At 45.1% G+C, this 25387-nt stretch overlaps 1 protein-coding gene and 1 long non-coding RNA gene across 4 annotated transcripts; both read right to left on the bottom strand.

Moving 5' to 3' along the window:
- Positions 1-1305: 1305 nt before the first annotated feature.
- On the bottom strand, positions 1306-24127 carry LOC309331140 (uncharacterized protein). Of its 3 annotated transcripts, none has more exons than XM_081843216.1 (7): positions 23038-24127; positions 22445-22523; positions 21940-21977; positions 21674-21790; positions 21384-21463; positions 21157-21234; positions 1306-2151 (listed from the first exon to the last, which is right to left on the bottom strand). In XM_081843216.1, exons 1-7 carry the CDS (start codon positions 23137-23139, stop codon positions 2106-2108), a joined length of 540 nt encoding a protein of 179 aa, XP_081699342.1. In that variant the 5' UTR covers positions 23140-24127; the 3' UTR covers positions 1306-2105. The 3 variants fall into 3 exon arrangements, with proteins under 3 accessions (XP_081699342.1, XP_081699344.1, XP_081699343.1); XM_081843217.1 differs by lacking the exon at positions 1306-2151 and adding an exon at positions 20020-20229; XM_081843218.1 differs by lacking the exons at positions 1306-2151; positions 21940-21977; positions 22445-22523 and adding an exon at positions 12542-13334 and having other exon boundaries at positions 23531-24127.
- LOC309331163 lies at positions 16112-19875 on the bottom strand. The gene is made up of 2 exons (XR_014151740.1): positions 19731-19875; positions 16112-16726 (listed from the first exon to the last, which is right to left on the bottom strand). It is a non-coding gene; the product is annotated as an uncharacterized lncRNA (long non-coding RNA).
- Positions 24128-25387: the final 1260 nt, after the last annotated feature.

The following is a 25387-nucleotide window of genomic DNA, read 5'->3' as shown; positions in this document are numbered from 1 at the left end:
CTGCCAACAATATATTGAGTCAACTGGAAAGCAGCAAACACTTGGGTGACTTATTGTCACAGTAGATAACTGGTTCTCACTTTCATCCTTCTCTACCTCCCAACTAAAGCCCTAAAATATTTGGGACTCGGTTATTTGAAGGACCTCTTATGGCCTTATGAACCGGCCGCTGCCTTAAGATCTGCCTACGAGGCTTCACTTTCTGACCTGCCATTAGAAATGATTGAGCTGATGGTCACCAGAAACAGGGCCTCCAGTATCTTTTCATCTCCCTTCATCAAGCCTGTAGCTCAGAGTTGTCCCATGTTCAATCCCCAGCCCATTCTGATTTTGCTGACCGTGTCCCCACTCCAAACCCCAGAGAGCTACTTGTAGTCAATGTAGAGACAATACTGATGTGATGGCCTGGGATTCGGATTCAGATGCTGAACCTGAGGAATCCCAGCCTGCACAGGATTCCCCGCCTCCAGAACCAGCTGAGCCGGGGCTGGGGCATGAGCCTGAAGGGTCCTCACCTGTGCTGGATCCTCAGGGGCAGGCACCAGCTGAGTCTGCTTTGGCTCCTGAGGTGATGGAAGACCCATTGCCTGCAGGTGCTCCACTCTCAGCCCTGTCAGAGGAAGCTGAGGTTACCTCTGGGTCCGGTAACCTTCCAGCCTCTCCTGAGCTGCAGAGGCTCAGGGCAGAGAGGCAGAGGGCTCGCCTCCAGGCCAGAAGAGGTGAGTCACCTGAGGTTTGGGGCTGCCCTATGCCTCAGGGCAGATAAAAGCCAGCCAGCCCCAATCCCAAGTTGCGGGAGCAACATTGTTGGTGCCAGTTCCTGCCTGAACCCTGTCCTGCTTTCCTGCCGGAGCTCCTGACCTCACCTGACTCCCTGCCTTGCACCTAGCCTCAGCTTTGACGTACTGCCTCCATATTGCACTTTCGACCTCGGACTGGACTTGGACCTCGCCTCTCACTTAACTCACTGGACCAGCACAACTGAGCTGAATGGGCCAATGATCTGATTCAGTATATGTGATATGTGCCTTCCTTCCATTAGTTTATATTATCATATTTTTCAGGAATGATGCCCAGAGAAAATCTACCCCTAGAAATGTCAGGCCATAGCACATTTTGTGGATTTAACAAATATACACATCCATCTACTGCTCTTAGGATACCTGTTTTTTCACCCACCTACCTCACTCGTAACATAGACACACTAGCTGGGTTTATATGCCATGGTTAGACTGTGGTGAGTCAAACTATGGTTTACCAGGATCATATGAATGGGCTGGCTCATGGAGAAGAGCTCACATCTGCTTTGACCCACCTCAATCCCTTTATTTCAGTGTGGGACAACAGCTAAACCAAGGGTTGTCTTAGTGCAGCCCTCACAGATCTGGTGTTCTCCAAAAGTTTTGGACTCCAACTCCTATCAGTTGACATCTGAAGCATACCAGTATGGCAAAGGCTGGCTTAGCATGCCATCTGAACTCACAGGTAAGCCCTCTTCTCCTTAAGCACAAACTATAGCCCAGAACAAGCTAGTGACCTTCTCTCTGGGACGCTACACTTTAGAGCATTCCCACTGAACCTTAGCATTACATGCGAGTGCAGTGCCACAGTTATCCCCAGCTCTGTTTTTCAAAGTCATGCAGGAACTGCACTCACAACAATTGCACTCATGAAAGGTCTGTGCTGAGATCAGGATAAAATTAAAGCATCACAAGGAACTAGTTGCACAAGACCTGTCACATTGCCCAAACATTCATAGCAGACTGTATTCAGTGCAGAGTTTTTTGGCCCCACAATTTTTTTTTTATTTTCTAGCATTCTACTGAGAGCCAAACAGATTCCAAATACAAAGACTATGGTAGAATTTCTATAGCAGCTGCTTCATGAGCTGTGAAGTGGAATGAGGCAGGGTAGCGGAGGAAAGAGAGTATGTTCCTGACTCAGCAGAGCAACAACAGCCAAACTTCTTCTTTCTTACTCGGCAAAATGGATGTCTAGCCACAGACTTTAATCTGCCTTCTCACCCAGAATGTTATGCAGAGCTAAATGGCTGTTGCTTAGAAACCCATGACATCACTAGCACTCTTGACAACGGCGCTCTCTCTCTATTTACAAAGCTGGTTGCTGTTCAGATCAAACAAGTCATTTGTCCTGTTGGGATATAAGGTGAAGAGGTGGCATGGGAAGTTGGCGGCCTTGATTTGAGTCAGCAGAGCAAAATGATGGCATGAAGGAACAAAAGAGACAGAGAGACACACAGAAATATATGTTTCTCCACAATCCATTTTGTGCCTTTTGGTAGCTAGGCCAGGGATGGGGAATCTGTGACCCTCCAGATGTTGAACTACAACTTCCATAATCCCTGAAAATTGACCATGCTGGCTGGGATTGACGGACATTGGAGTTCATCAACATCTGGAGGACAGGAACAAGGCCTCCATCCCTAGCTTAGACCTATAAGCAGCTGAGGTTCAAGGTTTCACAGAACATACACCAGGACTGGGGAAACCTTGGTCCTCCAGATTTTATTTTATTTTATTTTACTGCTGGACTACAAATCTCACAAGCCCTGACCATTGGCCATGCTGGCTGGGCTGATGAAATAGGGAGTCCAACAAAGTCTGAAGGTCATCAGGTTTCCATGCCCTAATATAATCTGTGACCCTGTTAGGTCTATTGAAAAGAAAGAATAGGGGTCAGAACAAGGAAAGTTGTTTTATTCTCTGCCCTGTATTCATCACAGACAGCACTGTTTCTGCTCCACTGCAGTTCATCTTCTGCCAAAAAACCTCTGCCATTCATCTCACTGTCTCCTGTGAAATCACATAACTTGCACAATTTATGCAATGAAATACATGAATTAATTATGTAATTAATTACATATATCACATTGCCATCACATTATTCCACCGCATTAATTTCAATGCAAAGGAAATGCAAGGCAAATGGAGAAAAACATAATTATTATGTGTTGTTTGTGGACTGAAAGCAACAGCAACAGCAAATACTAATCATATTTACTGATTTCTGTTCTTGTCATGGGATGAATAAACAAACATTGTTTCCATCAGAATTCTCTTGCATCCCTAGTCACAACTGCAATTGCTAGGCCACTCTGGTGGATGTTGATGACTATTTCACTACACATTTACTGCCCCCAAAGTGTGGGAAAATGTCCCTTCTTGCTTGGAAGGGTGATAGAGAACCCATACAGGTAATCATTTTTGCACACATTTGCCCCGGATGTATGGTAAAGCTCTTTAGGCAGATGTCTTATTAAAAAAAATCAACACTTGGCAGAATAGTACATGGAGCCTGCACAGATTACTGTTTTGACACATAGTTTGCCATGCAGCTGCACCTGCCATGTGGTTTTTTAAAAAATAAAAAGTAAAAAATAAAAGCCACTTGGCAGTGTGATACAGGCAACTGAGCTCACCTGCAGAGCCCAGGAATGTCTGAGCTCATAGGATTTCTGTGAGCTCCGACAACCCACTTTCCAAGCTGTTACATGTACAACCAGTGGGACTGGAAAGGCAGAAGGCAAGGAGGCCAACAGCAGGTACCACCAAAGTCCATGACAGGTTGGAGAAAGGGCAATGTTGAGTGGAGCCAACAAACACTGGTTTTGTCCCCATCCTTCTCCCTGCTGATTTCTGTGGGAACAACAGTAAGATTAAGGAGGAAGAAGCTGACAGCCAGGGCCAACCCCTAATCAAGTTGTACAGAAGAAGGCAGGTGGGAGCTGGCTGAAGGCAGTCGTAGGTTGTTGGGCCAGCTCCCCATTTGCCCTAATGAACCACATGATAAATTGCTATTTGGCAAATCACCAACTGCATCCACCTACCAGTTTGCCCATCGATGAAACAGGGTGAGTGTTTTCTTCTCCCTCTCACTAAGAGGAAGAGCTGTGATGCTTAACTAAAGGGCTCAGAGACCTTCAGATGAAAGGGATTTTGATCAAAGGCAGAAAATGGCTGAGCAGCACTCTGCAGACCTCGCAGCTCAGAGCTTTCAGGTACCTACCACCTTCAAATCTAAATTGTTGTTTGTAGCAAGACTATCATCTTGCTATCAGTTTACCAGATAATATTAGAACAAAAGCTCTTTTATAGATCCTTCATTTCCCTTTTGCGTGATCTGGACAGATTTAGATCCAGTTATTAAGATGGCTTTCACTCTCTTTTCTTAAAAATATGTGTGCATGCCCATTTTTTTCTCATTATATGGGAGAAAAATGCAAATGTAATTATGGCCACAGAATATTATGGGAATATGTATTTTTGGCTCCAGGTCCCTGCAGTAAATTTCAGGCACATGAACTTGGAGTTTGAGCCTGGAATTCAAACAGGAGCTCCTGTTCTGTTTATGACCAGGAGAGGATCCTAGGTCATATGCTTGGCCTAGCCAGTCCAGAAGCATCACATGCCCACCAATCATATGGCCAGGGAAAGAATAAGACTCTCCACCAATTTGTGTTTAGTTTGGGGCTGTAAAATTTGGATTGTAAAATTGCTGTTTTTTTGTTTAAAGGTTAAAAGTGTTAAGGGGACATTTTGCACAGGAAGGTCTGTACAGGAGGGTCAGTAGTCCAGCTAGGGAAAATAGCAATCTATTTTATTTCTGTCTGAGAAGGGGAGTAAAAATACTGTATATAAGCTGAGTTGGAAAATAGGGTACTTAGCTGCAGAATTAAATACATCAGCAGCTTGTGAAGTCACAAATTTGAAGTTAGTGTGGGATAGAGGAGTTGGTTTTGTTGGTTTGCTGGTTTCCTTCCCTCACATGGTACAGGCTACAGTCTATGCCATCACAGAGGCCAATGCAGACACCCTTCTGTTCTGTGTTTGAAGAGGATTTTGACGGGTTTAGATATAAATGCTGCCATCAGATTGTTGTCCTAGGTCCAGCAATTGGAAGATATCACTCTAATCTTTCCTAGCTACACAAGTTATCTCTTTCTCAGCTCATTTCAAAAAGTGCTAGCATTAACCTTGAAAGCTCATAATAGTCTAAGATCAAAGTACTTCACGAACTGCATTCTCCCACGTGACTCTGTTCATACTGTAATACTGGTTTCAAAGGCCTTGCTCTGTCCCATTATCTTGTGAGGAAAAACAAGTAGCAGAAATCTGGCCTTTTCACTGGTGACACCAAAACTCTCAAATGCTTTCTCTATAAAGATCTACCAGGCTTCTTCTCTGTTCATTTTTCAATGTGCACTTTTAATGACTAGTGACCTGCTGCTTTAAAAGTTTGCTTTGATGTTAACTTTGTCATCTTATTGCTGCTGTTTCATGATATTAAATGTTGTTCTGCCATTTTATTGTGTTTTTAATTGTATTGTTTCTTTAAGAATTTTAGGATGTCTTTGTAGCAGAAAAGATGGAACAACAACAAGATATATGGAAGAAGGCAGACCTGAAATAAGGAAGCAGAAGATCAGTGTGCTGTAGCCATTCCTGGAATATGGCATTTCATCCAAGGAGGGGAAAATAAAATGTTTGACTTCTTTCCAATTTAAAAAAAATAAAAAAATTAGTAACAGAATTGCCCTGTCGGGGTGACAAGATCTAGCCTAGCCATGTGCAGTAGTTTTCTTTAAGGAAGATCATTCAAAACATTGATACCCCCACTTGCCATCTCAGGTGATAAAGTCCAGCAACAGATGCATCACAGAAGCCTGCAGATTGCGTAGCTTGGCTACGAGATCCAGTGATGAATGAGGTGTATGAATAGTTATGAGCATCTGTGTGATAGATGCAGGGAGCTGATTAAACCATATTTAGTTTGTCATGTTAAATAATTGGCCAATTCCCTGAGCCTGGAATATGAGCAGATTTGTTTGGTCCATAAATCAAGGGAAAGCAAATAAATAAAACTCACAAGAGAGATAGTAATAATAATAACAGACACAATTTACATTTCCCCCCATACAGTATCTCCTTACAAAGGGTTACCTTTATATCAGCCTGGCTGGCACAGCCACAGTTGGCTTGAAGTGACACAAACTGTATCCGATGAGCCCTTTGTCTTTCATGCAAATTTTGTCTTTCATGCAAATTTTGAGTGCTCAGTCAAAATATCTAAATGTGCAATGCATGCAGCCATATGCTAGAGGGGAAAGAAAATACCCTCACATCTCTAGCTCATTTGATGTGTTGAGAGAGTGAAGAAGGAAAAAACCCTCTTCAAGTCAACCTCAGTTCCTCATTCCAGACAATTCCAATACATCCATGATGCGTAGCAGGGAGTATCTCTATATGGTATAAGTAGGGAAGATGACGATGATTTATATACCACTTTTCAGCCCAGAGGCCCCCCAGATGGTGAACCACATGCTAAAGCAGAATACAATAAAATGTCATAAATCAATACAAACAAAACAGCAAAACCACAGCATTGGAGGATTAGAGAAAAACTGCTCCAAGCTGTATGGAGAAAAAGTGCTTTGAGCAACCCAATTCATTCATCTTAAATTTCAACTGAACCATTCCATGCCTCTTGATGTGCAGATCAAAGTTCAGTTCTTCGGAGTTTGCACTTCTCCAAATTTTGCAATGAAGTCCTCAGCCCGATCCTTGTCTTCGGGGCCATTTTGTTGTTTAGTCATTTAGTTGTGTCTGACTCTTCGTGACCCCATGGACCAGAGCACACCAGGCACTCCTGTCTTCCACTGCCTCCCGCAGTTTGGTCAAACTCATGCTGGTAGCTTCGAGAACACTGTCCAACCATCTCGTCCTCTGTCTTCCCCTTCTCCTAGTGCCTTCAATCTTTCCCCAGGGAGTCAATCTTTTCCAGGGAGTCTTCTCTTCTCATGAGGTGGCCAAAGTATTGGAGCCTCAGCTTCAGAATCTGCCCTTTCAGTGAGCACTCAGGGCTGATTTCCTTAAGAATGGATAGGTGTGATTTTCTTGCAGTCCATGGGACTCTCAAGAGTCTCTTCCAGCACCATAATTCAAAAGCATCAATTATTCAGCAATCAGCCTTCTTTATGGTCCAGCTCTCACTTCCATACATCACTATGGGAAAACCATAGCTTTAACTATACGGACTTTGGTGGCAAGGTGATGTCTCTGCTTTGGCAATACCTATATTGAGAGAGCCAGTGTGGTGTAGTGGTTAAGAGTGGTGGACTCGTAATCTGGTGAACCGGGTTCGATTCCCTGCTTTCCTCCACCTGCAGCTGCTGGGTGACCTTGGGCTAGTCACACTTCTCTGAAGTCTCTCAGCCTCACTCACCTCACAGAGTGTTTGTTGTGGGGGAGGAAGGGAAAAGGAGATTGTTAGCCGCTTTGAGACTCCTTAGGGTAGTGATAAAGTGGGATATCAAATCCAAACTACTACTACTACTACTACTACTACTACTACTACTACTCTTCTTCTTCTTCTTCTTCTTCTTCTTCTTCTATAAACATGCCCTAATACAGAATGCTTTTTGTATCAAGTACCTTCCCAGCCCAGTCTACGTTTTGATTTTGTTAATTTGCATTACTTATTTTGCAGTTCCTCGCTGTTGTTATATTTTCATAAATAGAAGCTTTCTTCCATAACTCTGTGTCTGAGTCTTTCTGAGTGTTTTATGGCAACTTTGCATATAATTACTGAAACTTTTTAAAAATGAAAATGCCCAAGTGACTGGGACATCACTGCCCCAATGCTGATGCTTTCATTTTTTACCTGCTTTTAGCTGTGACAACAAGAGAAAGGCTTTTGACTGAGGGTATCTCACCACCCAGAGCCAGTCAGCCCATGAGATAGACTGAAGCAGCCACCTTGGATGCTGGAATCCCATGGGGTGGCACCTCCATGGGCACCCCAATGACCCCGCCACTTCCGCTGGAGTTGCATGGAGATGCCCTCCAGTGAGAACTTACTAGAAGCTGCTGCCACACAACCTCAATAAGTGACACTTCTGCGGGGGAGCGACAACTACCTGGCTTGCCTCAGGCACTAAAATGGGACAAGCTGCCCCTGTCCACTTCCTGCATGACAACAGGCTAATGAAATGCTGCCCAGAGCAAGAAGGAGTGAAGAGGAGATTACGACTGATAAGACATCGATGCCAAAGCAAGTGGCGAATACAAATTGTCTTTTAGGGGAGGGCCAGTGGCAGCAATGGGCAGGTTGTTTGGAATTGGGAGTGACTGGTATGTGCTGAATCCTTGCCTGACTCACACAGAAGGTTACAGAGGTGTGTCTTTCCCATTCAATCTGCTAATTACTCATTAAGCACTACAGAAGTAACCCTCATGACACCTTCATCTGCATACAAATTAAATTGTCCAGAATCATTATCCTTGCTCTGCCTCAGCTGAACGGGGACCCAGTCCTTTGTGGAGAGCTATTCCAATACGGATTATATAAAATGCCATGAGGTTCAGAGGGCAAACCCATTGTTATCTCGGCTCTGTAAGAACCTCCCCTGCCCACTTGCATTGTGTCAGAGCTTTGTACAGAATGGAAGGGGGGATTTTAGGGCATTTGGGTGAATGGGAGGGACAGAAAAATTATGTAAGATTGGTTGAGGGTGCCCACCTCAGTTACTGACCCTTGTGTGAACTGGTTTGAGGGACTGTTTCCCCCCACCTCTCTCTTCTATAAATTTTGGAAAGGTGTCTGTCTGCTCCATATGCATTCAAACACGTCTTAAGGATCATCACCAGATATAGCATAGCAATTCCCCAAATCAGGCAAGTTTTGGTCTATGTTTGGATACCATTGGATTCCATGTTGAGTTAAGATGGCAGGCTGAACCTTTCCAAACTGCACTGGCAGGATTGTACATTGCACTTTACTTAATAGCATGAGAATGGAAATTAAGAAATAAAAAACTTGTGTGCTTTTTCATTTATAAATCTCAGTATGTTTTGGTTTCTTAGCACCCCCAAGCAGCACTGAGTACGGTCTGCTAGAGCTTTTATAATGAAAGTAAGACTCAGTCACAGGATGCTCAGTAGGACAACTTCTGAGGTGCTTGAGAAACAGAGCCACTGAAACTCTTGAGAGCATCACTGTGTGATCTCATTACTTAAGCACTATGGGCAGCCCATGGAAGACACATTTTTTCCCCTGCACAGTGTCCTGGTAATGATTCTACATCAGGGGCAGATAAGGTGGTACCCTACAGGTGTTGTTGGGCTCCAACTTCCATCATCACCGATTAAGCAAACACTCAAAGGGGGGAGATAGCATGGCTGTTAGCAATGGTGGAGCAAGCCAATCAGGCACCTGGGGTGGCATGTGTGCCCTGCGCCCAGGGGCGGGGCCAATCACCTATGGGGGCGGGGCCAGCCAACCGCAGGGAGGGGCGAGTTGGAGCAGGACACTCCATGGGGCCTCCAAGGAGTCTGCCAGCCTCCTCCCACTCAGCTGCCCTACAGCTGAGGGGGAGGCGGCGGGCGGACTGTTTGGGGCAGGGCAGAGCCTGCAGGCACCTAAGCCACCATGTCACTCCCAGGAGAGATGCGTGGCTCGGGTGCACTGCAGGACCTGTGGTGGGTGCTGCTCAGCATTTTGTCACCCCCTTCAGTGGTGACACCTGGGGCGGACTGCCCTCGCAGCACCCCCCTTCCTCCACCCCTGGCTATTAGGCCCTCCTTTCTTAATGGCAGTTGGGACACTGTCCTCTTTCACAAGTCCACTCCAACTTTTTCCCTTCATCCTCTCTCTCTCCCCCCCCCCTCCACACCAAAATTCCCTGGGTCAAAATGTCAGATTTCTGTAATGGAAGTAAATATGGTGAAATCAAGTACAGTGGTACCTTAGGTTACATACGCTTCAGGTTACAGACTCCGCTAACCCAGACATAGTACCTCAAGTTAAGAACTTTGCTTCAGGATGAGAACAGAAATCACGCAGCAGCGGTGCGGCAGCAGCAGCGGGAGGCCCCATAAGCTAAAGTGGTGCTTCAGGTTAAGAACAGTTTCAGGTTAAGAATGGACTTCCGGAACAAATTAAGATCTTAACCCAAGGTACCACTGTACTCTATACCTTGGTTTAAAAAAACACACCAAAATAACTCCACTCTGTACATCCCTCTATCCTTTTCTCTGTCTCTCTATCTAGTAAAAAATAAAGGCAGTCCAAAAACAACATCGAAATGAATCTGGACAATTTAATTATCATGCAGATGAACATGTCTTGAGAATTATGTTTGCAATTCTTAATGCATAATTAGCCATTTTAACAACAGAGGCTCTGTCCACAACCCCCTGAACACCTGAGGTGAGCTCATGGCAGCTCCAGCCACTCTCAATTCTCATGTACACAGGCATATTTGCTTAATTTTCACAATATGTTCTTATTGTAGCAGCAGAAGGCTGTGGTGTGGTTGTGCATGCACACAGAATTTAAGCTTTGTTGTGTCTGTGATTGGGAAAGTGAAGAATGTCTCAGCAGGAGAAAACTGGAGACTTTTTGATTCTGGATAAATCACTTTAAACTCAAGTTGCACCTGTTCCTCCCAAAGGCTTATCTTCTTAAGAATATCAGGCCACATCTGCACTATATATTAAAATACCACTTTAAACAGTCATGAGTTCAACCAAAGAATCTTGTGAAATTTAGTTTGTTAAGGGTGCTGGGAAATGTATATATATGAACACTCAGGTACTATGCTGTGCCTAACTTGCTATTTCATGAATACAGAGAGAGAGAGAGAGAGAGAGTGTTAGAGAGAGGCAGTAGGTAGGTAGGTAGGTAGGTAGGTAGGTAGGTAGACAGAGTGCTTTTTTCTAAAAAAATGTTTAGGGCTATTCTCATTTTGACTCAAGAAAATCACCATTTTATAGTTCAAATCAGGGAAAAATAAATATAGTAAATGGACAAAAGTACAAAGATTCACAAAATGTTTAGGGGTATATGTACCCCTGCGTCCCCCCCAGAAAAAAGCACTGGATAGATTAGATAGATAGATAGATAGATAGATAGATGATCGATAGAACACACACACACACATTCTTCATTGAAGGTAAAATAAGACATGGAGGAAAAAAAATTGTTATATACTCATGTAAAAAAGAAGAAAGAAGAAAGGGGGGGACTTACAAAATTGTTATTATTAGTGTGTGTGTTTTTCTGGGGGGATGCGGGGGAATGCATACCCCTAAACATTTTGTGAATCTAAGTTTGGCCTCATTGAGAGGCAGTATTTCAATATGAGTAGGAAAATGAGGGTACCCCTAAACATTTTTTTTTTTTAAGAAAAAAAGCGGGCAGAAAAAAAAAGCACTGGTTGATGTACTTATCCTAAACTTTCCTGAATCTGTCTAATTGTCTTTTAAAACTTTAGAGGATTTGGTTGCAATGTTTGAGGCTTTCTAGGATAGTAAAAAACTTTTGTAAGGTGGAAAACATGATAGAAGTACATTCAGTTATGCATTGTGTGAAGAAAGTGAATAGAGAGCCCCCCCCTTAATATGAGAACTTGGAGTCTTCCAGTGAAACTGAATGATAAATGATTTAGGATGGAGAAAAGAATTCACATAGTAGCATGTGGTTAAACTGTGGCATTTGTCCCCACAAAGTACAGTAATGGCCACCAACTCGAATGGCTTTCAAGGGAGATTAGTCAAATTTGTGGAGAATAAGAATAGCTGTGCTATATCAGGAGAAAGGCCCATCTGGTCCAGAATCCTGTTCTCACAGTGGCTAACTGGATGCCTATGAGAAATCCATAAGCAGGACAAAGCATGTTCTCCAATAAATGAGAGCACGTGTTGCGGTGTGGGCCGCCAGGCCAGGCCTCTTGTTGCCAGGCAGGTTAATAATTGTTGCCTGGCATCATGATTGGGTAACCAGGTTGCTGGGGCAAATTGTATGTTGCAAATTGGGTGGGTGGGACCATAGTCTTTAAATATTGGTGCACTCTGGTTTCTCTTTCTCTTTGCAGAGTGCATCGGATCGCCCGTCCGCCCGCCCTCTTTCCGGTTGACCTTGCTTTGCCTGTCATGGGGTCGTCTGCTTTGGAGCAGGGGCCTGGTAGGAATTTTGCCATTTGGTGATTGGCTGTGCCATTTGGTTTTTGCCTACTACTCAGCAATTCGTCACAACTTGTAAGGTTGCGGTTAGGCATTGGTTATAATATGCTGGTGGTGGAGGGGTCAGGCTGGGCCGGCCCCTCCGATTGCGCTGAAGGGAATTCCGTTAAAGGAATCCTGGGGCTTGCCATGATTTCGTCCAATCCCTGTTATGGGACCAGGGCCGCCCAATCCCTGTTATGGGAATCCTTGTTATAGGACCGGGCAGGCAAGCATTCGGGGAGCTGCTGGGGTGAGCGGCGTGGGTCCGACGCTTAGCTCAAATGACCCCCCAGTTTGACTTTCTCTTCTACTGGCTACCGATCGGACCTTGAGATGTCAGTTCTGTCCCAGGTGGGGGGACAGATAGTCATAACCAATGTCTAAACAACCACTCACTGATTTTGTATTTTAATAAAGTTGTGGCCAAAATAGTGCCCAAAAACCAAAACTAAAATTACGTGTTATGTGTGAAGTTATTTGAGGGGTGGCCTGGGGACCTACACACGCAACAAGCAGTTTCCAGCAATTGGAAAAGGCTGGAGATATTATCTCTTGTCTGGGTCTTTGTCTCACTGACCTGATTCAGAGGGCTGGTCTTATATTCTTAGGCAGATAGTCTATTTGTAAACTATATCAGGCAATATCTGGAAAGTATTTGACATCACATTTTGCAGAAGGAAATTTGGAGGCGAGCATTTGTTTCAGATGTAAAAGGATAGCTCTTTGCAATCTATAACACTTCGACAAGGAAGAGGGGAGGAGGGTTTCCAGCCCCTCTTTCTGATTTTCCCACAGGAGCCAACCACTTGAACTATGTTTATTACCAAAGGCCTCTTCTCATTTTAGCTGGCTCTTTCAATATCAGCTTGTTTAGAAGGTGATTGGAAGAAAACAGGAAGCTGCCATCTTTAAAAGTATTTGGCAAGATTTCCATTCGCCTGGCCCATTTGATCTTAAGTCCCCTGGGAATTTGGTGAACGTCCCTTTATGTTCCTTTGGTTGCATGTTAAGAGGCAAGGAGAAAAGGGAAGCAGATGAGCTTGTAAAATAAGCCCTCCTCCCATTAATAGTCATCAGAATCTTCCTCAGGAAAAGGAAAGAAAAACATTGATCTTATGTCTGCTGACTTTAATGAGAATGCCCTGCACAGGATGGCAGCTGTTCTGTCAATTAATGGGACTGTAAACAAATGCATCATTTGTTTATTTATTTATTCTGTTTACATCAATTTTCTTTGTTTTAGGTGAGGTAACTGTTCTTGGATCTCCAGCCGGCTTCTCTCCTCTCACTTTCTGGGCTGGTTCTGAGTGGCTGCAAAACACATTTGTTTCCCCCTCCTGAGTTTCTGGGATTGTTTTCCATGAAGAGTATTGTGACAGAATGTCAGGGCCAGCTCTGTCATGAGCCAAGCTGAGCCACTTGCCTCAGGCCGCAAGATCAGTAAGGTAAAGGTAAAGGGACCCCTGACCATTAGATCCAGTTGTGGCCTACTCTGGGGTTGCGGCGCTCATCTCGCTTTATTGGCTGAGGGACCCGGCGTACAGCTTCCGCGTCATGCGGCCAGCATGACTAAGCCGCTTCTGGCGAACCAGAGCAGCATAAGGAACACTGTTTACCTTCCCACCGGAGTGGTACCTATTTATCTACTTGCACTTTGACGTGCTTTCAACATGCTAGGTTGGCAGGAGCAGGGACCGAGCAACGGGAGCTCACCCCATCGTGGGGATTCGAACCGCAACCTTCTGATCAGCAAGCCCTAGGCTCTGTGGTTTAACCCACAGCGCCTCTCTCTCTCTCTCTTTCTGTGCCCGAGTCCTCTCCAGGATTTCAAAACAAATGTGCTCCTTTGAAAGCCGCTAGGGAGTAGGTAAAAGGGTCCATTTAGGGGTTTGTCTTTTAAGTTTCTCAGTTTTTTCCTCAATATCAAATTCAGATTCCCACATCAGCTTGCAATTTGTTTATTTATTTGTTTATTTTGAAAAAGCCTCCAAGGGACATTTTTCCATCTCTTGTGGAAATGCCCTCAGGTCTCAGTATTCTGGTCCTAAGTTTATCAAGAAATATAATCTGTTCAAGCTTCTGCACAACTGTTATTATTGAATATGTGGACAGATCCTATGAAAGCTTGTCCAGCTTTGCAAAATGTACATGGACAGTTCCCCAGGACAGTTCAGTCGACTAGTGCTTAATAAATGGTCCTGGGCCTGTCTTGCACACAGAATCCCAAAAATGCTGGCTCCCTCTAAGCAGTCAGTGAGCACACTTTCTCCCCCTTTCATATTTCAACATTCAATTCCAACACATCCATGCAGATCAAATTTAAGAGGCTGAGATTTTGTTGTTGTTGTTCCACTGTGGTTAGTTTAGGTGGGAGGAAATTATGGGATGGAGACGACAGTTTTGATCAAATTACAATGGTTTTTCAATATATGGAGTGTGGTATTACATCTCAGAAGGGCCCCAGGGGAGAGGGTGGGGAAGAGCAATCTCTTTTCCCCATGACTAGGTAATTTCATACACATCAGCTCAATAAAAATCAACTGAGAGGACCTGGAACATCTATTCATCTATTAGGCATTATGGGGCTGCAGATACACTCCCCTGTGAATAAGGAACGAGGCAATTGGAGCATTTGCATCTACAAGGAGCTCTTGATCCTTGCAATCTTTCATAAACGTAATATTGATTTTGTTATTTATACCCCACCCATCTGGCTGGGTTGCCCCAGCCGCTCTTTGATTCTGCCCCAGTAGAAAAGGGATAGGATCATGTCCAAAAGGTGGGTTAAGAGAAATAGATAGAGAAATGTTTTTCTGCATCTCTCATAAGTCTAGAACTGAAGCTGAATGTTGAAAGATTCAGGCCTGACAAAATAAAGCATTTCTTCGCACAATGCAGAGTTAAGCTATAGAACTCACTCCAACAGGAGGCAGTAACAGCCTTCTTCCAGCAACTCCTGCAGCCAAACTGGTGCCAAATGTATTGCTCTGCTTTCCCTTGGACCACTTTAGCGAGGCTGAGAGCGGGGTTTTTATTGTCTGGGCAGCTGAGGACCTACAAACACACTGCCCAGGCTTGCACCCTGATGAGGTCAAGCTGTTGCTACTAATGCAACAGTTTGACTTCACCCCCAGAGGTTCAGCCCCTTGCCTCTCAACACAGACAGATGTCAACATATGCCAGGCATCCTTTGGGTCCTTCATCCCCCTGTCTTTGAAGAGCCTGGAACCTGGAACATGTTAGCTGGTAGGGCCCAGAAAACCCGCCTGCTATAATTGCACTTTGTTAATTGTATTCTGTGTTGAGAGCCTAAAGGTAAAGGACCCCTGACAATGAAGTCCAGTCGCAAACGACTCTGGGGTTGCGGTGCTCATCTCACTTTACTGGCTGAGGGAGCCGGCGTTTTGTCCACACACAGTTTTTCCGGGTCATGTGGCCAGCATGACTAAGCCACTTCTGGCAAAACCAGAGCAGCGCACGGAAACACTATTTACCTTCCCGCCGGAGTGGTACCTATTTATCTACTTGCACTTGATGTGCTTTCGAACTGCTAGGTTGGCAGGAGCAGATTTACAAAGACTGATATACAGTACCACACACAGTCAATAAATAAATCTCTAAGAAGTATGTGTTTCTAAACAAAAAACAAAAAAAACCTCAAAGTGGTTTTTCTGTTTTTGTGCTATTATATTGTTGCTTTTATGCTGTATTTTTGCATGCTTCTTAGAGGTTTTAAATATGAAGCAGTTTAGACATGCTTTGAAATAAATAAATAGGCAACATGAATACACCTGCATGTGCAAACAATAGCCGGCTTCTGGGCACGTGCCATCTCTGATGGCTGTGAGACACATATGAAAAAGATGGTTGACACAGAGTCCCTTTGGTACCCAAATTGATTTGAAGCTCCTTTGGAGGAATTCATTTGTCTGTGCTGCAGGAAATATGCTGTGAGTTGATATACCTTTCTGCTGAAGTGCCAGGAGGCTTTGACTAGATAATAGGATATGCTTGTCCTTCCAGACGTCATTGGATTGTAGAGTATTCTGCCAGGGGAAGCAGTTGGGATAAACACATGCTATAAATGATTTTGAAGCAAAGGTGGGAATTTATTTAACTTTGGGCAGAGTCGGGCAGCACATTTGCCAGAAAAGAAGCAATATGAACACCACCCAAAGGTCACTGGTGAATTCATGGCACCCTGGGGTTATCGTCGTTAAAATTATGGTGCATCCATATCTGAGATCTTCATCGGTTGCCTTGATTTCACAAGCTGAAAGTGCATTATCTGGGATAAATTGCAGAATCTGTTGATTATTTGGTTTGGAGGAAATGACAAAGTGGTGCAGGAGGCAAATGTAGAGAAGCATGTTGTAGGTTGGATATAGTTCTGTTTATTTTATAATAAGGTCTAAGGGGAGCTAAGCTGGTGCTGCTTATATACTCCAAGGATGTGGAAGGGGGGGGGAACTAGTTTAATGTAGATTTTTCTGGCTTCCACTGTGTTCATTCTTTGTAACTCCATTATTAGTAAATGTAAAGGAATCATTCTGAATAAATCTAAACAAAAAGGAATATTGCTGTACATATTCCAACACTGAAGGGATTAAGGGATTGATCCTCATCCTGGCTAGGGAAGAACAAAAACCGCTCCTTCAATTTGGTAAATACTGATTGCTGACAATTCTTTCTTCTTGCATATACTGGCAATACATGTTTGGGACAAAGTGGATATAAATAATTATCATGGGGGTCATGACAAAATACTTCTTCTTGTATCTGAAGAAGTGTGCATGCACACGAAAGCTCATACCTAGAACTAACTTAGTTGGTCTTTAAGGTGCTAAAGGAAGACAGAGTCTAGGAATCGACAAATTTCAGTTTTGGTTTTTATCCATTTCCCCCTTTTCCAGTCTTAAGTTCATTTCTGCATCAGTTTGCAATTAAAAAACAAGGTCTTCATGAAAATTCACCAGCATTTGAGTGCATCTACATATTTATATATGCACTTTTGCAAAGCAACATCCCCTCATTTATTGCATTTTTGTGCATTTTTGTGCATGTTATTTTCACCAATATATGTATCTTTCTACATTTTTTGGCTGCAGAGCTTCCTCTCAAAATTTCGATATATGCAAATTTCAAAGGATGGCTGCATTTTGGTTTGGGTATCATTTCAGGACATGTTTTCATAGAATTGTAGAGTTGGATGGGACCTTGATTTAGAGGTAATGATAGGGCTAGCAATAATAGCAATAATAATAATGACAAATGGTAGCCCATTAGCCAGATGTGCATAGAGAAAATTAATAGTTGCAAGTCTGACTCCTGGGTGGCTGAAGGGGATGCCTTTCTCAAGAGGGGTCTGGAGATATGCAACTGCAGTGGGGAGATTGGGTGAATTACAGCTTTTGGGGACAAGCAGGATCTTTTGGAGTCTGGGGAATGGCAATATGCTCGATGAGTCACTGGGTTATTATTGGCTCTTGGAAGGAAGGTGTTAATGGTAGCATCCAGTCAACTCATTTGTGAGGCAGCCTGCTTCCTTCCAAACTCTGCTAATTAGACCTTTTGGGATTTGAGAATTGAGAGGCATTGGGGGGTTGTTTGTGTTTGTATTTTATGAGCCGTCTGCAAACCAGCCCCCTCCCCTCCATCCATTCCACGGATTCAATTGGTTCTGTCAAATACTCTCTTTAAGCATGCTCTGTACACACAGGTAAATGTATGGTATGAACTGGTAACACACAGGTAGGGCCAATGTGAGCCAGACCTTTAAAAAAAGGCTCAGAAATTTGCAAGCAACCTCAGTACAGCACACATGGGTTTTCCCGTTGTTTCTTGTGAGGTGGACTAAGATTGAGATATGGTGACAGGTATTAGGTGGCCAGCCAGGAATTTTAATCTGAGTCTCCTCAGTTCAAATAAGAGCCCTGATGGATCAGTCCAATGGCCCATTCCATCCAGCATACTGTTCTCACAGTGGCCAACCAGATACCCATAGGAAGCCTGCAAGGCACAGGAGCACTTATCCCATTTATGATTTCTAGCAACTAGTCTTTCAACATGCAGTCTCACTGGAAGGCCCCATCAATGGATTTAAGTATCAGTTCCTAGCTGCTGCAAATTTAGCTCTCTGTCTAGCTCACCACACTGCCTGACCATTGACCCATCATCCAATAGTGTCGTGTGGGGAAAAAATATATGAAAACCAAGCAGAGGGGGGAATTGAATGCCCTGCTTGGAGAAATTGGCCCACTAAAACCCGAGGAAGGGCTGTAGCTCAGTGCTAGAGCATCTGTCTTGAATGCAGAAGGTTCCAGGTTCACTTCCTGGCATTGCCAGGTAGGGCTGGAAGGGAATACTGCTTGGGAACATGGCAAGCCTCTGCCTCTCTATGTAAACAGTACGGCTCAAGATGGACCAGTGGTCTGATTCAGTCATAGGTACTGAGTGTGTGGGGCTTTTGGGGGCTTCAGCCCCCACAACACATTCCCCATGAAGGGGCAGGGCACCCACAATTTTTTGCAGCGGTGCTGTGCATGCTGCAAGGTGTGTGTGTGCCCGACGTCAGCATACCCAGCAGGGGAGCATATGCTCCTGCTGAGCAGACCCCCAAGGGAGCCCGCTGCTCCCAGCCCAGCCAGCCGCACTGCCCAGTTGAGGAGAGGAGCGGCCAACTCTAGGAGGCCCTGGAGTGGCTCCGTGCACTACCACCAACCACTGGCAGAGGAAGGTAGGTGCGGTCCACCCCAGGTGCCCTCCCTGAGGGAGGTGACATTGCTGTGCTGCCCCCCGCATGCGGCACCCCCCGAGACACTCACCCTGCCCCCACGGGCCATTAGCCCCGCCCCCGGGTGCATGCCACTCTGGGTGCTAGAGCACCTAGCTCTGCCTCTGCCACCACATGCCTCCTTATCTTCTGGAGGCCCAACGAAGTCCATCCAACAAGGCCCAACAAGGTCCAACAAGGCTGTGGGAAGGCCTAACGAGGTCTGCTGCAACCACAGGAAGGCCCAATCGGGCCTTCCTGCAGCCGCAATGGGCCTTGTCGTGCCTTCTCGCCCTAATGGGTCTCCTCCTGCCATGTGACATCACACTTGCACCACCTGTGTGATGTCACAGGCCTTCACCGGGTACCCCAAAGTGGGGCAGGACCCGGCACCTATGGATTCAATAGAAGGCACCTTCTTCTGCTTCCCATAAGAAATACACTTCCTAAGAAGAAGGGTATGCTGCAACATTTTGTTGCAACTCCCCCTTGCCATGGCGACTATAGCCATGATACAGAAACAACTCCACCTTGAGCAAATTTGTAATAAATAGCGGGAGAACCCACAGCAGCTACTAGACTAAGGGCTCAACCACACATCTGTTTGCCCCATTTTCCCCTAGGGAAACCCACGTTTTCGAGCTGAATCGGAACAAATGGCAATTGGATCTTCCATGGATTGCTGTTTATTCCAGTTTTGTTCTAAAGAGTGGGTTTTCTGGTTGAAAGTGGTGGGGCAATTGCTTGGACTTGTGCTTTCTAGACGCCGTTGAAGCAGATGTGTGGATGAGTCCTAAGTAATTGTGCATTTCTGAGCTGCAGCCCAGGAAGCCCTGGTTTGTTCCTTGTCCCTTCTACCATGTTTGTTGGGGCACCCTGCTGACATTGACTTGCTAAGTTTTTTTCCCCCAGGATGATACAGCTGCACAAGTCACCTGCATGCTCTCCTATCTCCATTGAGTTTACAGTTTGTCTTCAAACTAATATATAGCTCAGAGGATTTCCTCTTCTTCTTTTTGATTCTCTCAAAGATGGAACATCAGTTCTGGTTGAATCCAAGCATGACCAATTTCAGCCTGAAATACATAAGTGGAAGTTTGGAAAGGAAGCTGCCACTCAGTGTTGCAACGCACAACTGGAAAAGCAGGAAGTGGCCCAGAAAATGCAGGCACCTCTCCCCACCCTCCGATGCCAGATTTGACATAATATCATTGCCACACTTAATGCAGACAAAAACAACTTTGTATTGGAAAGGAATAGAGTTAACCGAAGCATAATGAACTGCCTTCTATAATAAGGACCGAAACTCCGTGTGAAAACATCTGTTTTGCATTCTGAAGGTCCCAGGTTCAATCCCCAGCATCTCCAATTAGGGCTGGAAATGTTCCCCATCTGAAATTCTGAAGAGCTGCTGCCTATGCTCCTAACTAAAGACTAAGAAGAATAGCAAAGCATAAGGTTTCACAGACTGGAGCCCACTATATATGATTCATAAAGCATTGTCACTATGTAAATATGGAGATAGAGCAAGGGTGAAGGACATATGGACCTCCAGATGCATTTGGACTCAAATTCCCATCATCCCTGATCATTGGACATGCTGGCTGGGGCTGATGGGAGTTGGAGTCCCACAATATCTGGATTGCTACATGTTCCCCATGCCTAGTGCAGAAAAAACAATGTAAACAGGTTAGATGGAAAAGGCAAAAGCTTCAATGTTTACCGAAGAAACAAACATATTTTGCATACATTTTGTGCATATTTTGCATACATTTAAACTTGAATGTAATTGTCGGTGTTCTTTTTGCAAGCGCTGGAGATGCCCCTTGAGCTGCTGTGGGTGATGCCCATTTTCATCCCAGCGGGTCCTCGGAGTGGGAGGAGGGAAAAGAGAAGAGATTTTGAGGGTGTGTAATGTGTGGGACGTGGGTGGCACTGTGGTCTAGACCACTGAGTCTCTTGGGCTTGCCGATCAGAAGGTCGACGGTTTGAATACCCACAGTGGGGTGAGCTCCCATTGCTTGGTCCCAGCTCCTGCAAACCTAGCAGTTCGAAAGCATCCCCAAAAATGCAAGTAGATAAATAGGTACTGCTCTGGTGGGAAGGTAAACAGCGTTTCCGTGCGCTGCTCTGATTTCGGTGTTTCGTTGCACCAGAAGCGGCTTAGTCATGCTGGCCACATGACCTGGAAAAACTGCGGACAAACACCGGCTCCCTCGGCCTGTAAAGCGAGATCAGTGCCACAACCCCAGAGTCATCTGTGACTGGACTTAGCTGTCAGGGGTCCTTTACCTTTACCTTTTTAATATGTGAAGGAGAAAGGAAGAGCCACATAAAGGGAACTCAAGACTAGCAACTTACCTCCTGGTCCTCTTCATTGTCTTCATCTGCAACTGCCTGAAAGGTAGAATGCAGGATGGTTCTGCGAGCTTCATGAAGCTGGAGGAGGGGAGAGTGTTAGACTCTGCCTCCTCCGAGTCTCCCTTGCCCCATTCTCCCTCCTCCCACCACTATTCCCCACACTGAGGTTATCTCAGAGCTCTGCCCTACCACCACAACCCCCATCCATTAAAAGAAACACAATTCACCTCAACTGAAAGAAGGCTTCAAGGGCCAAGGCAAGGATCCCAGGGCGGTCCTCAAACTGGTCCAGGTGCCCCAGGATGTCCTGAAAGAGAGCAGAGGAGAAAAGTCAGATTGCTGTGCGGGCATCAGGACAGCTCCAGCCCCAAATTCCAGGCTTTGCTTTCCGCAGAAATGGAAAACTCCATGCCCTATGCCTGCACGGTTCTCCTCTCAGGCAGTCCCACAACATGTTCCCCAAATCCCATCCCTGGTCCTCCCACTGTAAGGGTAACTTACACAACTTTTCACTCACCAGAATTCCTTCAGCAGCCAGATGTTCCGGCAGCTCAATGGTTTTGAAGCCCTTCTGTGCTGCCTCCATACAAGTCCCTGTAATCTGGACCAAGAAGAGCTTTTCAAGGTCCAGTGGCTGAAATGGCAAAAGTCAGGCTGTTAGTTCATAGTGAGGTGAGGGCTTTTCCACTTCAGAGACTGCAGAATTGGGGGCAAAGGCCACAGTCAGTGGGCAGAGGCTCTGAGGGATCCTGTCCCTACTCTTTTGTTTTCCCCAGTACTAACCTCAGGCTCTCGCAAAGCCTTGAAGAGCTGTGGCACAACTGCAACAAGAGAAGGACATGGGGACAGGTTAGTTCTTCCCTTAGCAGTTTCCAAGATTATTCCAAGAATCTTCTCCTTGATTTCCCTGCTTCTACACTCCTACTACAGGGGAGGCAAACCTCAGACCTTGGGGGCCAATCTTGGCCTGCAGCCCCCAGAATGTGGCTCACAAGAGAATGTGGCCCTCTATTTGACAACTGTCCCCCAGCCCTATCCTATCTGCCTTCTGTTTCCACTAGAAATGCTTCCTTTCCTCTCTCAGTCAATAGCATCTTCATCAGACCCCACAAAACTGGCTGGCCACTGGAGTGGGTTACCAGATGAGCCTTGGGTCAGATCCAGCAGTCTGGCTCTTTTGATTTTATTTTTTTACTAGCTTCCCCTCTCCCACAAATCCTATACCCTGAGCTACCACCCTAGCCTATTCCTTCCCTTCAAAAAATGGTGGGGGGGGGCTCTTGCTCACCTGGTGCCACAGGCTGTTCCTGGCGCTGGAGCGGGGCCACTTTGTTGCTCCTTTTTAGTGTCCAGAATTTCTCAGTCGCCTGAGCGTAGAACAGATGATGCAGAACAGAAATACGTTTAGCCTAATAGAGACCTGCCAGCACATCCCTGCCAATTCCTTCCATCTTTCTGCAGTTGAACGAACTGTAGGACTTCTTAACAGCTGCAAAGAGGCAGCCAAGAGCATTCAGGGCTTGCAGAGAAAGGAGGTATTAACACCTGCCATTCCAGGACAGAGAGAGCCTGGCTACCATAGTTCATGCCCTGGTTGCTTCAAGACTGGATTACTGCCATGCACTGTATTAAAAATTAAAACAAGTAAAATTAAATTAAAACAAATGAAATCAAATAAATCAAATAAAAGTCAAAATGAGAAAATCAAAATAAGAAAATCAAAATCCAAAGCCTCTCCTAAATCTCCTTCCGCCATCCGCACCCACACCTCTATCTCTCCTGATCTCTCCTCACTAACCCACAGTGGACATCTGTAGTTGGTGGCTTTTAAGGGAGAAGCAAGAGATGTCACAAAGGAGGGCAAGTCATTACTGTGGCAACCTTGACCCTGGGCCAATCTTGCCCCTCCTGATGTTTCTTCAGAACTTTGAAGCTCCTGCTGTTATGCCTGCAGCTTTGCTGAATCTTCTCTTTGGAGTTCATGTTTTTATATCAGATCATTCTTCATTCAGCCACATTTCCAAAGGGAGACAATCCCAATATCCCTTTAAATGCAGTAGAAGACTCCCAAGTCTAGGGGGTGTCCATAGCACAGGATTAGACAATCTGCTTTGCATGCAACATCATCCTCATCCTCATAGATAATCCTGGACAAGATCTGCAGGTGGGGCCTTTTCTCTTTGGAATGACCCTTCCCAGCTGTTACAGCCTGAAGAGTGCTATCTCTATGGCCATCTCCAAAAGCAACTTATACATAGCCCAGTGGTGCATCTAATGTAGAACTGAATTACTGAGTTTTGTAGAGACAGCACTTTTAGCATCAGCATTCAAATGTCTATCCTCCTGATTGATATTCCAGGGAATGGACTTGCACCTGTGTCCTGCTTGTCCCCTGTAACCTTGAGTTGTCTGGTCTCTTAGCAATCTGTAACAAAGTTCCCATTCAGGTCTCAAACAGCTTTCGGTCACCACCTTCCCCATAAAAAGAAAAGAGGGGAGAAACCTGCATGAGGGCAATGAAAGCAATTAGAGGTCTCCTGGATGGAGGGATTTCCATAACAGGACAGATTTATAAAAGATTAGGACAATTTAGTCTGGAGCGGAGATGAGAGCGTTGAAGATGGCAGTGAGTAAGAAAAGGTCAGGCTGGGCACTTCTGTTTATCCTCTCCTGTATTTCAAGGACAAAGGAGAGGCTGGTAGAAACCTAAGTAGGTTACATAAAGAAGCAGGCTTCTCTGCTATCCATAGCTATGCAGGCACCAAAATATAGATATCCTTGGAAATTCACTCTTCTCCAAATTCTGTGATGCAGTCCTCGAACTCCAAAATGTGTTGGGGGAAATTGTATGCAAGAATGTGGACATTAGGGGAAACTGCATACCAAAATGTGCATATTAAGAGCAACGTGTATTAAATTTTATTTTAGTTATTTATATTTATATTATATATATTAGAATGCTAGTGAATTTTCAAGAAGACTTTTTTTAAGGCAAACTGATGTGGGAATGTGGTGAACTGAGCTCAAGACTTAAAAAATGAATAGAAATTGGCATTGTGTTAGGAGATTGGAAATAAAGAGCAAAGACACAGATTTGGGGGTAAACCAAGGCCCCTCTATTACTGTATTTGCCCGAATATAAGCAACACCTGAATATAAGCTGCACCTTTAAAATTGGAGGGGGGGGGGAAGAAAAAAAGAAGAAATACCTGAATATAAGGCACACCCTTCCTTGCTGCTCCTGGCTGCATACTGAGTGGGGGGCACACTGCGTTGCTGGCAGCCTTTCCCCTTCCTCACTCTTGGGGGAGAGGACAGGGGGACTACACATGGGGCAGGCGCTACTTTGCCATGCTCCTGGCGCTGTTTGCCCTGCGCTCCTGGCTGCATACCGTAAGGTCACGAATATAAGCCACACTTTTCACAGTCGGAATTTAGGGGGAAAGTGAGGCTTATATTCAGGCCAATACGGTAACTACAACTAAGGACCTAAGAAACGCACGTCTCAAGAGCTTGTACAAACATTTAAACTGCTTAGGGGAAATTGGACCATGTGTGCAAACATCTCAACTCTCTCTCAGACTCCTAAGCCTGTAATGCAGGGGTGAGCCTACCCTGCAGGGAGGCCCTAACCCGAAGGGCCAAGATTTCACCAAAAGCACAACATCGTCTGACTCATGCCAAAGCAGTGCCAAATGCTGGGACTAGACCCCTTGCAACGTTTGGCAGTCAAAACCCCACGTTTCACAGCATCCCACAAAACGAGCCCTCAGCACCCTAACCCGTGGGGGTCAAGAGTTTGCCAAAAGCCTGACGTCGTCCAATTCACTCCAAAGTGGCACCAAACACAGGGATAAGGGCCCCTGTAATGTTTGGTGGTCAAAACTCCATGTTTCATGGCACCCCACAAAATGAGCCATGCTAGTTTTAATCCCAGCTCTTGCTGCCCCCAGGGGTGTAGGAAGGGGGGTGCGGGATGTGTGGCCTATCCTGGATGTCATCCCTGAAGGGGTGAAACATCCCTTCCTCTTCTTTGCCTCTCTTTGAGTCCAATTGCCAGGAATCCCTCCCCCCCATCTATTTTTCATTTTTAAAAATGTCATTTTTAAAAATGTCTTCTGTGTAACATCTGGTTTAGCTCTCTCTCTGTCTGTCTCTCTCTGGTTTGGCCAGCATGAATGACTTTCTCAGAATTGCCAGCTACAAGAATACTAGTATGCATTTTTTGTTA

This window comes from Podarcis erhardii, assembly GCF_964252035.2.
Source record: "Podarcis erhardii genome assembly, chromosome: 16".
In the NCBI taxonomy this organism is placed as follows: domain Eukaryota; kingdom Metazoa; phylum Chordata; class Lepidosauria; order Squamata; family Lacertidae; genus Podarcis; species Podarcis erhardii.
This window is presented reverse-complemented; position numbering and strand designations above follow the sequence as displayed.